The sequence below is a fragment of the Mustela putorius genome, unplaced genomic scaffold (assembly GCF_011764305.1).
Source record: "Mustela putorius furo isolate JIRA1106 unplaced genomic scaffold, ASM1176430v1.1 tig00000743_pilon_pilon_pilon, whole genome shotgun sequence".
Lineage (NCBI taxonomy): Eukaryota > Metazoa > Chordata > Mammalia > Carnivora > Mustelidae > Mustela > Mustela putorius.
Window position 1 is genome coordinate 4,804,109 of NW_025421464.1, and position 15,170 is coordinate 4,819,278.

The following is a 15,170-nucleotide window of genomic DNA, read 5'->3' on the forward strand; positions in this document are numbered from 1 at the left end:
GCAAAACATTTTTAATAAAAATTTCCCCACCAAATAAGACTGCAGTTCTAATTTCAAAGGAGCTCTTGAATCAAATTTCTGATTCGTCATTAATTCACAAGTGGTTCCACTCAAAGTAATTGCCTCTAAGAATTCTTTGGCATGAAAAAGATCACCACTACATTGATCAGTCTTATAAATTCTACTACTTTTTATATGGGTTTTCTTAAAGATGTACACCTGGGATGCCAAATTATACGGAGACAGATTTACAAATTACCACCTTCTAGTCAGATTTTCTGAGGCACCCCAATAACTCACATTTTTTTTTTTAAAGAAACTGAAGCACAGAGGAGGAGAGACGTGGCCGCCAGGGTCAGAACCAGGCCAGACTGTCTCCCTACTACTTTCCCCAGCCGCACATCTCTAACTTTCCCATTTCTTTAGGCTGTACACACAAAAGGCTGAGAACCCCTCTACACACACAATCACACTCTACACACACAATCACATAACAAAAGTGATTAAAATATAATTTTCTTGCCTGTGTAAAGGGTGTCTACCATGAGTTTGGAAAGGGGGTGCAGGGGAACCAAGTCAATTATAATAGAAAAGCAGTACTGGTAACTCCCCAACTCTTTCAAACGTGTTATTTTTAAATCACCATCTTTTATTTATAGTCTTTGTAACTACACTGGGCTTGGCATTTCTCTTCATGCAGGTGAATTTACAAGTCTGTACTTGGGGAGTATTATGGATCGTCTAAAACCTTGTTATTCAAAGTGTGGCTGCCCCATCCGACCCTGCTCCACCTATGGTGCTGGCATCAGCTGAAACTTTCTAAAAATTTAGACTGTGGCTCCACCCCAACCTACTGAATCAGAATTTGCATTTTAACAAGATTCTCCAGGTGGACCACAGGCACAATAAAGTTTGAGAAACACCTATCTAACACACTTCTCAAGAGGACATCATATCTAACAAAATTTAGAAAGAAAAATAGTCGGATAAAATGGAGGGGGGAAAAAAAGAAAAGGAAAAACTAATTCCCACAAGGCTGTACTGATGTACACATGGACTACAAACAAATAAATCAAGCATCATCCATCTGATAAGTGGGCTTTAAAATAAAATTTCAGAGGCTGAAATTAATTTATTCATTCAACAAGTATTTATTCATCCAATGTTTCCTATGTAAGCAAAAACGTGTGATTAAGACTGGTCTCTTGCCTTTATAAAGCATACAGTCAAGAGGAAGTAACATTATAAAGTAACACAGAAGATTCAAAGTGCTGGAGATTGTGATGGGGATATTTATGGAGGTCCAAAGGAAATTGATGGTGGAGGAGGGGTAATAACTAAAATGCTCCTGTAGCTCGAGAATCAGTAACCTATGGCTCATTAAGCCATGTGGCCCACACGGCTCTAGCAGTCTAACATCCAGGCACGTTTAGTCAATAGTGACAAGAAAAAACAGGCTAAATAATTAGAAGAGCTACTGTGTCACTGCATGGCACTCAGCCAAGGCTTTGGCTGGCCAGGGGGTGTCACTGGTTATCATTAAGTGATTTGGTACCAGCAGCACCACCCTATGTCCACTGGGTGCTGCCACAGAGATGGACAGTAAGTACCTGAGCGCATGTGGAACACTTAGCTACAGGAATAGCTTCAAGACTGCTGACCCACTCTGGGTAGCAAAGACAGCAGAAAGGCCTGATAGTGAAAAAAAATGAACAACAAACTAAAGAACAAACACACTTCCAAAGACAGTACTCACTGACTCTGAAACAAATAATGATGATGCTGGTAGCAGCTAAAACTCTGACAAATGCTATCCTCTTCTTGGAATGAACAGAAACGCCAATGGTCTACTGTCCCAGAGAAAGACATGTAAATGTCACTGGAAACGTCTTAAAACAAACGGATGTCCACTGTGCTTCCTATACATGCAGTTCCTCCAAAGACATGAGGATTTGGAAATATCCTCTCAGTAAGAAACCATCATCTCCCTGATTCAGCCTCAAAGACCACAATTTTACACACAGAGCACATAAGCCTATGATACCATTAGACAATGATGTAAGAGTATGTGAAAATAATTACAATAAATACAACATAGGGGACGACCTCCCACTTAACTCTTAAGCAGCACGGGAAAAATTCTCCAAGACATATTGTTGAGTGAAAATAAAATTAAGTACATATTAACTGCATATTAGTACACAGAAGATGATCAGGTATAATCCAATAGACAGACACAAAAACAGTATTATATTTTTTCTGTAGATAACATAGAAGAAAGCCTTAAAAAATATACACCAAGTAGAAACAATTTGAATTTTAAAAAACAATTTTAAATATGGAGGTTCCTCAAAAAGTTGAAAACAGATCTACCTTACAACCCATCAATCACACTACTGGGTATTTACCCTAAAGATACAAATGCAGTGATCTGAAGGGGCACGTGCACCTGAATGTTTATAGCAGCAATGTCCACAATAGCCAAACTATGGAAAGAACCTAGATGTCCGTCAACAGATGAATGGATAAAGAAGATGTGGTGTATATACACATATGTGTATACACACACACACACACACATATACCTATAATGGAATACTATGCAGCCATCAAAACCCCCAAAATCTTGCCATTTGCAATGACGTGGATAGAACTAGAGGGTATTATGCTGAGCGAAGTAAGTCAACCAGAGAAAGATATGATCTCTCTGATATGAGGAATTTGAGAGGCAGGGCAGGGGGCTGTGGAGTTAGGGAGGAAAAAAATGGAATAAGATGGGACTGGGGAGGGAGACAAACTATGAAAGAGACTCTTAATCTCACAAAACAAACTGAGGGCTCCTGGGGGTGGTGGTGAGGGGAGTAGGGATAGGGTGGCTGGTATATGAACTTTGGGAAGGGTACATGCTAGGTGAGTGCCGTTGAAACGTGTAAGCCTGATGATTCACAGACCTGCACCCCTGGGGCAAATAATACACTAATGTTAATTTAAAAAAAAAAAACTTCATTGCCTTCAAAAAAAATGAAAATAAAAACAATTGTAAAGTAAAAACATATCTAATATAGGAACACCTGGCTGGCTCAATCATTGGAGCAACTCTTGATTGCAGGGTCAAGTTTGAGCCCCACATTAGGTACAGAGATTACATAAAAAAAAAAGTCTTAAAACAAAACCCATATCTAATACGTATCAAGATAAAAAGCCAAGATGCAAAACTGTGTATGGTTAAGCCCATTTGTGTTATTTATAATTTGCATTTATCTAAGAAACAACTAGAAGGATACACATCAACTCTTAACAATGGTTACTTTTGGGGGGTTGGAATGGGGAAAGGACACTTGTCTTTACATTAAATACTTTTTACTGTTTGATTTTTACTCTATGAATGTGTACTTTTATAATACATACATAAACTCTGTTTACTCCTCAGTCCGTAGGGAGACCATCTTAATGGAAAAAAAAAACCAAATAAACCCATTTTGTGATCCCATCTGCTTTAGACAATCCTAAACTGGGAGGCAATGAAATGTGAAAAAACAAGGATTACAATCTAGTAAAATATGGTCTAAACACAAAAATATACAATATACCCAAAGGAAAAGATTACTATTTATATAAACAATCTTATTCTAATGTTATGATTCCATTTCCTACACTCTATGCTTTACACACACACACACACACACACATACACAGTCACACGCAATCCCCCTTTCTCAGTTAACTGTTAAATGTACTAATGTACATCTTCAGCAGATACCCTGCCAAATTATTCTAGGTTGTTAGTGATCAAGGCGCTTGTTTTTCAGTTCCTGAGGACAGTGCAGGCCCGATGCCAGGGTATTTCCATCAGAACAAATTTAGAGGAGGACTGGTTCAAAGACTGAATTGGTGTCAAAGGCATAGCGTCCTAAAGCTCAATTATTTGATTTCCTCCATTCAACAAATCCATCCCTCTTACCACCATTATTTGGGCTTAATAAATCCATACCCATACACACACACAGGATGTCCTCACACTGACAAACCATAATAATGTGTGCAAACACAAAGTCTCCATGGCATGTCAGTCTCCACAGAGGCAGAAGCAACTCTAGCTGAATTACAACCTGACATTAGGCAGCAATACACAGAAATCTAAAAGCAAAGCCATTCTAGAACATATACAACGTCAACTCAAGTCAGGCAATCCCTCACTGGAGTTCTCCAGGACCAGAATCTGACAGCATTTCACTTACCCCCATGACTCTGCCACGCTGCTCAACATCCTCCCACATAAAATGAACTATGATCCGACACATGTATTTCCCACTCCGGCCTTCCTGCTTCATTCGGACTAGACACATCCTGGGTGGGAAGAAGATATAAAGAGTAACTGGCTGTTTGCATTCTTTGTATCATACATTTATACTGAAGGTCAGTTCATCTGAGTATTTCAGGAAACAGAATTAAAAAACTGTAAGTGATCTTATTTAAAAAAACATTCATTGAGGTATAACATAAATATTATAAAGTACACAAATCTTTAGTGTATAGCCTGAGAAACTATATATTATATATTATATATTATATACATATAAGAAGCACCCAGATCAAGAGAATGAGATTATTCGGAGAACCTCACTCTCATACATGCAAGTGACCCACATTTAGTTGTTAGAAGATAAGCAAGTCAAATCTTTCATTTTACTGAATAAAAACAGAGGCTACACAAAGTGGTGCCCAACACCACTGAGTAGTCTGTAAAGATGGACAGAGCACTATGCTGTCCAACGCAGAAGCTACTAGCTACATGTGGCTATTGGGCACTTAAAATGTAACTAGTTCCAACTGAAATGTAGCATAAGTTTAAGATTTCAAAGATTTAGTTCAACAAAAAGAATACAAATACCTCAAATTTTTTATACTGCTTACATGCTGAAATATTATTTCAGATATACTGAGTTAAATAAAACCAATTATTAAAAATAAATTTCATTATTTTTTTACTTTTTTTAATGGAGCTACTAGAAACTTTTAAATTCAATATATGAGTTGCACTGTTTGTTTGACAGAACCTATTTAGAACACCAATCACAGAAAGTACTATGATTTCACCTACGTAATTATCAAAACGTATCCCCCATTAGCATATAAGTTCCACTGAAGGCAAAGATCAAGTATGGGCTGTTTTGGGTTTTTTAAAGATTTTATTTATTTATTTATTTGACAGACAGAGATCACAAGCAGGCAGAGAGGCAGGCAGAGAGAGGAAGGGAAGCAGGCTTTCCACTGAGCAGAGAGCCTGATGTAGGGCTCGATCCCAGGATCCTGGGATCATGACCCAAACCACAGGCAGAGAGGCTTTAACCCACTGAGCCACCCAGGCACCCCTGGGCTGTTTTGGGTTTCTTTTTTTTTTTTTCCAATAACCATTGTATATCCAGGGCTTAAGAATAGTAGGCATTTAATACTTATTTGCTAAATAAATAAGTGAATAAAACATCTCAAGTTTCGTTTGGGCTTCTTCTCCTATACCACATTGCCTCTAATCAGTCCATAAGGGTCTCTGCTTAAATCTTCCATAAGAATGTAAGAATTGTATTATATTTTATTAATTAGTAAACATATATTATACTTAACTATGTGTAAAAATACAAACAGGGACATTAACTTTTCAAACTAGTTCCTTATCTCACTCTTAATAAACATCCTTATTTCTATTATCTTTCATTTAATAGTTTTTAGGTGGCTTTAATAGGACTACTCACCAAAAGACATTTCCTGCTATAATTATGCCATATTGGATCTAATCCAGCCCATTAAACTCTACTAGCAATAGTATGGTACAATGGAATGATTTCAGCCTGGCCTGCCTCAACATCTCTGTTAACGACTAAGATGGAGAAAAGAAAACATACTTATCAAATCTGCAGATGACAAGAAGCTGGGCAAGAAGACAAATATGCTGGATGACCCAACCATAAGCCAAAAATACTTCAACAGACTGTTTCAATGGGCTGAATATAACAGAATTAATTTGAACAGAGGTAAACCTAAGGTCTTGTACTTGAGTCTTAAAGAACTGGTACTGGTACAGGATAGGTCAGTCATGCCCATCTATGTGTGAAAAAGCCGTATAGGCTTAAGCTGACAATTAACTTCAAAGGAAGTCAAGGTGATGATGAGGCTGCCCCCCATATTAACGTGATTTTAGATATAGTATTGGAAACATAATATCTTCAAAGTGAAATTTTTGTTCCATTCAACACAGATCAGACTCTTAGAAAGCTTAGAATGCTGTCCACAGTTGTTTTTTTTTTTAAAGATTTTATTTATTTATTTGACAGACAGAGATCACAAGTAGACAGAGAGGCAGGCAGAGAGAGAGAGAGAGAGAGGGAAGCAGGCTTCCTGCGGAGCAGGGAGCCCGATGCGGGGCTCGATCCCAGGACCCTGAGATCATGACCCGAGCCGAAGGCAGCAGCCCAAACCACTGAGCCACCCAGGCGCCCCGCTGTCCACAGTTTTAAGCGTTATATTTTACGAAACAAGAGGATGAGAGGAATGATCAGAAGACATGTAGCCTGGAGAAAAACAAGAGAGTTGCCTTAAATATCGTAGACAAGTGATTGGACTATTTGTCCAAGAGTTAGAATCAGAACCAATGGGTAAACCACAGAGGGAGAAAGAAGTCCTCAACACTGAACACTGAAAGAAGTAACTTTCTAACAGGAGAGTTTCTGAAGATTTGAATAATGGAACGAATAAGCCCAAGATGTAAAGAATTTGCCTACTTCTGAAGGGTAAACACATTGTGAGAACTCAGCTAAGAGGCTGACTACGTGGTCTTTAATATCCTTTCCAACCATGAGATTTGGGGATGCTATGATTTTAAATTTGTAACCTCTGAACCCAGTTGGTGCCTAAGAAGTAACACTTTGTAACAATAAAAACACGTCATGGAAAAAGATTTGACTATTTCATATGACATAGGATATACTGCAAAGCAGAAACAAACTAGACAGAGAAAGTTCAACAGTCCTTTTTCATAAGATTTTTCTTAATCAAGTCGCTCATGTCAGCCTCTCACCTGAAAAGACACCGTGAATTTTGATGCTTACATGTCGTCAGAGGCCACTTCATCAACAGCAAAAGTGAGGTAATGGAATACTTCATTTATTTGAAATTCTGTAGTTTGTTAATACACCTGCCTTCTGAAGTTTAAAAGGCACAGATTTTCTCAGACCATAAAGTATACATTATGCTATGTTCACCTCAAGTGTACCTACCATCTGTTACCATACAATCTATTATACCATTGGCTATATTCCCTATGATGTACCTTTTATCTCCATTACTTATTCCATGAACTGGAAGCCTGTATCTTCCCACTCTACTTCATCAATTTTATCCATTCCTCACTCTCTCCCCTCTGGGAAATATCAGTTTGCTCTGTATAAGTCTATTTCTGATTTTTGTTTATTCATGGGTTTTTTAGACTTCATACATAAGTGAGCTTATATGGTATTTGTCTCTGACTTCATTAATTTAGCATCATACCCTCTAGGTCCATCCTTATTGTCAAAAACAGTTATAAAAAAAATCTCATGCTTTTTAATGGCTGAGTAATATTGCAGAAGGGGGAGGAGAGAGAGGGAGAATCTTCTTTATCCATTCATCTATTAATGGACACTTCAGTTGCTTCTAAATCTTGACTACTGTAGATAATACTGCAATAAACACAGAGGTGCATGTATCTTTTCAAATTCATATTTTCATTTTGGGGGTAAATACCCAGTAGTGGAATTAGTGGACCATACGGTATTCCTATTTTTAATTTTTTTTAAAGATTTTATTTATTTATTTGAGAGAGAAAGATCATGAGAAGGGGGAGGGTCAGAGCGAGAAGCAGACTCCCTGCCAAGCGGGGAGCCTGATGCGGGACTCAATCCCGGGACTCTAGGATCATGATCTGAACCGAAGGCAGCCACTTAAACAACTGAGCCACCCAGGCACCCTCTATTTTTAATTTTTTAAGGAACCTCCATACTGTTTTCCACAGTGGTTGTACCAATTTATATTCCCGCCAACAGTGCATGAGAGTTCCTTTTTTTCCCCACATCCTCACCAACACTTGTTATTTCTTTTTTTTTTTTTTTAAGATTTTATTTATTTATTTGACAGAGAGAAATTACAAGTAGGCAGGGAGGCAGGCAGAGGTGGGGGGCGGGGAAGCAGGCTCCCTGCTAAGCAAGGGAGAGCCCAATGTGGGGCTCGATCCTAGGACTCCAAGATCATGATCTGAGCTGAAGGCAGAGGCTTTAACCTACTGAGCCACCCAGGCGCCCCAATTTCTTGTCTTTTTTGTTCTAACCATTCTCACAGATACAAAGTGAAGTCTCACTGTAGTTTTGATTTATGTTGCCCTAATGATTATTGCTGTTGAGCATTTCTCCATGTGCCTGTTGGCCATCTGTGTCTTCTTTGGAAAAAGGTCTGTTCAAGTCCTCTGCCCATTTTTTAATTGGATTACTTATTTTGGGGGAGTGTTGAATCATATAAGTTCTTTATATATTTTAGACATTAACCCCTTATCAGATATATCATTTGTGATTATCTTCTCTCATTTAGTAGGTTGCCTTTTCATTTTGCTGACTGTTTCCTTCACTGTGCAAAAGCTTTTTCTTTTGGTATAGTCCAGGTGTTCCCACTGTCAACACTTTATAGTTGAAGAAATTGAATCTCAGAAGAATAACTTGCCCAGAGCTACAAACCTAGTCAAAGGTGCCATCTGACCCCTGATAATTTGATCCCAGGCAGTACTATTTAGCTTCCTCCTTTATTGACTAGTACAAATCTTATGGAATCCATTTACTCTATTTTCCATTTAATCCTCACAAGGGTAATAAGTATCAAAACTAGCATCAAGGGGTGCCTGGGTGGCTCAGTGGGTTAAGCCTCTGCCTTCGGCTCAGGTCATGATCCCAGGGTCCTGGGATCGAGCCCTACATCGGGCTCCCTTCTCATCGGGGAGCCTGCTTCCCCCCTCTCTCTCTGCCTGCCTCTCTGCCTACTTGTGATCTCTCTCTCTCTGTCAAATAAATAAATAAGATCTTTAAAAAAAAAAAAACTAGCATCACATTAGAAATAACGTATTAGAAGGGGAAAGGCTGGCTAACTTGAGGCAAACGTACCTACAACAACCAAAAGTAACTGCTGGCACCCTAGCAGGAAAGAAAGAAACTAAAAATATATTGGAAACAAACATACAAAAAATAGCACAGCAAATGAGGTTCAGCAGGGATGGTAACATACCCAGCACAACTCAAAAAAGATAGCCTGGCAAAGTACAGCTAAGACTTTTCAGGACCAGGATACGCCCGAGTGGCTCAGTCAATGAAGCAACTGCCTTTGGCTCTGGTCTTAATCCCAAAGTCCTGGGATCGAGCCCCACATCAGACTCCTCAGCAGGGTGTCTGCTTCTCCCTCTGCCTGCTGCTCCCCCTGCTTGTGCTCTCTGGCAGATAAATAAAATCTTGAAGAAAAAAAAACAGTTATCAGGACTTCCTGAATCACCCAGAAAAGGTTAAAGTACATTGAGAGATGAAAAGGAGTGCAATAAGTCCAAAATGGTACACAAAAACAAAACGATCTTGTCACACACAGGCTCTAAGCCCCTAAGTAAACTATATTCCACAATTGAGAATACTAGGTTTAAAGAGCAGAACAGGATAGCTCTACCTCAATTTACATTATAGGTGCATTCCTCATAATAAATATTTAAGTGTTGAGAAAACAAATTACATTTTGCTATTGATTCAACTTCGTAATTTCAGCTCTGTTGTGGGGGATAGAGGAGGGGAAAGGGGCGACACTTCCCTGCTAAAACATAATAAAAACTGCCCTTAAGAATGCAAAGTAGGGGTTCCTGGGTGGCTCCATGGGTTAAAGCCTCTGCCTTCAATTCAGGTCATGATCCCAGGGTCCTGGGATCGAGTCCCGCACTGAGCCCCACATTGAGCCCCCACAACCCCCTCTCTGTCTGCCTCTCTGCCTACTTGTGATCTCTATCAAATAAATAAATGAAATATTTAAAATTTTTTAAAAAAAGAATGCAATGTAACCTTTAAAAAAAGAGATAATCTTCTGCTCAAACCTAAAACTGCCCTAAAGAGACTACTTTTAAAAATCTTTTTACAAAGAAAGAACTTATCAATAAAATATTCTTATATTAAATAATGAACTTAATCATTCATTTAATAAGTATTTACTAAGCACCTACACTAACTATAGACTTAGTCTGTATATAAACTACGCTCTGTTTAGGAGCAATTCCAATTACCCCTCCCAAGTTTGATGATGTTCTTAAACCCACAATTTATTATTGAGGTTTTAAGCTTCACAGTACCATCCTTGTATCTCAGTGATTCCAGTGGCTCATAAATAATACTGATCTCCTTTACATATAAGGAAAGCAAATAGCCCAGCTAGCAAAGGAAAGAAAAAAAAAAGGAGTAGTTAAGTCTTAGTCCTGGCTCCCAACCATCGCTAAAAGGCAAGCACAGAGGCAGAGAAAAGGGGAAAAAGACTCACTTCACTAGGTGTCTCAAAAAACAAAGGGCTAAGATGTTGTGGCAAATAATAATAGTGATTACTCCCATTTGTGACATCCTCTAATATCAGACTTGTCACTTGAACATGCATTTTTGGGGCGCCTGGTGGCTCAGTTGGTTAAGCGACTGCCTTCAGCTCAGGTCAAGATCCTGGGGTACTGGGATCGAGTCCCACAGACTCCCTGCTTATCGGGGAGTCTGCTTCTCCCTGATTCTCCCCCTTCTCATCCTCTCTCTCTCTCATTCTCTCTCTTAAATAAATAAACAAAAACTTATAAAAAAAAAAAGAAAGAAAATGCACTTTCATTCATACTCTTTCAATTAATTTTTTTAAAGATTTTATTTATTTATTTGACAGAGAAAGATCACAAATAGGCAGAGAGACAGACACAGGGAGAGGGGGAAGCAGGCTCCCTGCTGAGCAGAAAGCCTGATGAGGGCTCGATCCCAGGACCCAGAGACCATGACCTGACTGGAAGGCAGACGCTTATCCACTGAGCCACCCAGGCACCCCTCTTTCAATCAATTTTAACTGCTCCCATTTCACAAAAACAAAAACAAAAACAAAACTGACACTCTGAGGAAAGAAGAGAAGGAAGTAAAGAGGTTTCTTTCTCTAGGTTTATAAAAATATTTCAGTGTCTCCCCATCTTCAAATAAGAAATAAAAAAATGTTTCCCCTCCATCCCACCTTCTTGATCATTTGGAAAACCTTAAAATGTAGTTCATAATTACTTGAGTAACCTAAGGTTGCCCAAAGGAAAAGAACAGAGCTGGAATGAAGCCTGAACACCCCTACTTTCCCCCAAGCCAGTGTCTCCCAGGGCAGTGTCAATATGGGCTCTCTCCCTCATTCTGTGACAGCACAGCTCCAAGAGCCTCTTCCTGCTGGATCAGACAAGGAAGAAGAGAAAGACAGCAACACTCTCTGCAAAAGTTCAAAGGAACAAGAGTCCTAGCCACGCTCTGCTCCTCTCTTCCTAAACCTGGGAGGGAAGAATTCTTGTTATTCCTGAGGCTGACCTCCTGCCATGTATTGGCAGCTCTCAGTACCCTGTACGACTTGCTCTGTTTGGGCCTTCTGACAATGCCAGTTGTGTTTTGGCCTTGTTTCTCCCTTATGGTGCTTTATAAGCTGCTCAGAGTGGATCAGATTTTGACTTCAATGAAGACTAGTGGGCATTCAAGGCAGGTCTGTCACTCTGGCTGCTATGAAGGAATCCCAAAGGGACTTTCACATAGCTTGTTTCCCTTCCTCTGCCACCAGCCGAGGCCAAGGAAGCAGAGTCTACATGCCCACACTCAAGCCTCAGCAGTGTGCTAATGAATGAGTTTATTTATTTGTGAGCTGGCATGCTTACCCTTCCCCGGGGCTGTGTACATGGCTATCTCCATCTGGTTTCCTAAACTCCCTCCCCATGAAGCCTAACCTTTATGTGGGGAGTGTGGGGAGTGTGGGGGCCACAGGACAGTCTGTGGGCAAACAGACAAGTGGGGTGAGGCACTTCCTGAAGCCATCTCACCTGACAGCGAGCCTCCTCCAAGAACTACACCTGGCCTGGGGCCTGCCTGTCAGATCCACTACAGAGGACAAGCTCCTGGGTAGCAGGTACCAGTGCTTTTAGGTTATGCAATGTTGATAAAATGATGCTGCATCGGCCTTTAGTTTGGGTAAAAAGCCACATTTGTGAGTGTTTGAACAGAGTGACTGGCTGGGGCATGGAGAGTGAGGATGTACACATGGCCAGGCCTCAGCATATCTAGCAGGTCTGGAGCCGCTGGATGTTCCAGCGTGAGCCTACAGGACTACAGTAACATCAAAGCTGCTGTAGCCATTTTAAAGAGCCCCCTTGCAAAGGCCGGGAGCATCTGCTAGGGCAGTTCTCTGGCTGGAGACTGGGACCAGTCTGTTTTCCAACCCCTTCCTACCAGCACAGTTTACTTCCTTCTCTTCTTTCCCAGAGGCTTCTTCCCCCAGACTCATAAAAATGTTCCAGTGTTTCCCCCTCTTAAAATAAAAAATAGAAAGCAAGTATCAAAATGCTTCCTCTCTGTCCTGTTTCTCCTTCTAGTGAACATCTTTCTTAATCACTTGGAATGTCTTAAAAAGTAGCTTACAGTTACTTCCTACCCTCCTAATAACTCCTCAAGACCCCATGTGCTCTGGTTCTAGACCCCAGAAGGCCAATGCAACTGCTTCCTTTGACCATCCCCAGGCAGTGCCCTCTTCCTCTGTGCTCCCATAAGACCTACACAGAGCACTTATCACCCTGTACTGTTTTCAGATCTACTTCTTGCCTCCCCCAGAACCCAGATAGCGAGCACCAAGAAACACAGTTTCGTACAGATGATGGTCAGTGTTATGCTGTTCCTATTCATGGGAAGAAGCCCCCATGCCCATGACCATCAAAAGGGGATAAAAGGGATTGCAGAAGGAGCAGTTACCTTTGGATTTGAGTCTCAGGTCCTCCACTACAGATCAAGAGGCCTGTGACAAATTCCTTAAACTTGCCAAAATCATTTCCCTATTTGTAAAATCAAATAGATCTGTGGTTTTATTTTTTTTTTAAGATTTATTTATTTGAGAGAGAGCAGGCAGGGAGGGGCAGAGGGAGAAGGGACATGTAAAATAAACAAAAGATATTATTAGTAAAAGGCTTAGTAATTATTACATTTATGATATACCTGACTTTAAAATAATTTTTAAAACATACAAACTGCAGAGGCACCTGGCTGGTTTAGTCAGTGAAGCATGTGACTCTTGATCTCAGGGTGTAAGTTCAAGCCCCATATTGGGTGTAGAGATTACTTAAAAATAAAATTAAAAAAAAAAAACAAACTGCAATTTATTCCCTGCATCCCATCTCCATAAGTATATTCTAATTTTATTTATTCCATTCCATTTCCTAAAATTAACCTCTGCATCTAGAAGGTATTACTGTTCCACAACTAGAAGGGGAACCTCCAACAAATCTACTAACGCCAACATAAATTCCAGCTACATACATGTAACCACCAGAGAAACAAGTAGGAGTGGAGCTTTGCCACTCTCACCCAACCAAAAGACAGTGCCAGGACCCTTCCAAATGTTGTAGGAGCCAAGCCAGATCTGGGGCCATCAATTACTTATTGAACATTTACTGATACAAACTAAGAGTAAGACATGCAGTTGAGGGAAGAAATATCTCATTTTCATACCTTTCCAAAAAGATAATAAAAAAAATTGTTGCGCTCAATAAATTCACCATCTATAAAGATGATATGGTAGGGAGCCTGGGTGGTTCATTCGTTTAAGCAGCTGTCTTCAGCTCAGGTCATGATCCCAGCGCCCTGGGATTGAGCCCCACATCGGGCTCCTTGCTCGGCGGAGAGCCTGCTTTTCCCTCTGCCTCTGCCTACTACTCTGTCTGCCTGTGCTCGCACTCGCTCGCTCTCTCTCTCTCTCACAAATAAATAAATAAAATCTTAAAAAAAAAAAGAGGATATGGTAAAATATAATAGTATCACATGATGAGTGTTGTGATAGAAGTGTCTAAAATACTAAGAAAACGCAGAAGAGGAACTAATTATTGCCTTTGAAGGGTAGCGAAGGCTTCAAAGAGAAATGATATCTGAGCTGGATATTGAATGAAAAACAGGAGTTTGTCAGGGGAGAGCAGGGAGAAGGGCTTTCTGAACAGAAGAAAGCTTTGTAGAGAAGATTTGATACTTCTATTATGTAATACTATTTTATCTTGTAAAGGAGGGAGTGGTGGTGATAGTGGCACCTAGAATAGCACTAGCAGAGGTGGCGTATTTGGTGGGATATGAATACCGTGCCAAGAAACATACTTTGTCCCAAGAATAATGGAGGATATTAAGGAGTGTGTGTGTGTACTGATCCAATTTGTATTGAGATTGAGAAGACCAATGGCATGTGAAGATGGAAACTGGAGGCGAAAGACCAGTTTCCAGGTACTGTTGCCTATAACCCAGTAAAATCAATTTAACGGGTGACATCTTAAATTTTTTTTTTATAATGAATTCAAACAGAATAGAAAATATCAGAGACCATCTGGCATTGTAAGGCCAAGTTTTAAAACTATAGTATCAGAGATGTATGCGTTCTGGGTTGTAGGGTAAAATTCATTTGTTACTGTGGTTCATGGTCAAAAAAGTTTGAGACCAGATGAAGGGATAGGAAAGTCAAGGAGCTCTCCCTGGTTTCTGGTATGGATACCTTAAGGGATTGCAATGTGACTGCCCAGGACAGGGAAGAGAGAAGGCCTGCCTTTATCAAGTCTACAGTTGGACGCAAGAAAGCCAGAGAGCAACCTCTCTCAACAATTTTTCAGCGGCCACAGTCAATACTAATCTTGTCCGGCAGAGACAAAGGACACATCGTCATTGCAGCTGCACGCTCAAGTGAATACACACTGATATGGGCCCTCTAGAAACTGGAAATACACAGAAAAACTTAGGAACTAAAGAAAGCACACAGGATAAGGAAATCATCAACACCTCCTCTAGGGAACTAGAAATATGTGAGAAATCCTGTGTCTGTTCTAAGAGCCAACAGGGAGTCATCATCCTCGG

General features: G+C 40.1%; 1 protein-coding gene across 2 annotated transcripts in view; it reads right to left on the minus strand.

Moving 5' to 3' along the window:
• The window catches only part of LOC101692773 (ubiquinol-cytochrome-c reductase complex assembly factor 1), a 97,044-nt gene that overhangs the window by 41,625 nt on the left and 40,249 nt on the right, over positions 1-15,170 (minus strand). For both annotated transcript variants that reach the window (XM_004746554.3, XM_004746555.3), the window contains exon 7: positions 4,239-4,347. In XM_004746554.3, the coding sequence (XP_004746611.1) occupies positions 4,239-4,347 (109 nt within the window). The remainder of the gene's footprint in view (positions 1-4,238; positions 4,348-15,170) is intronic.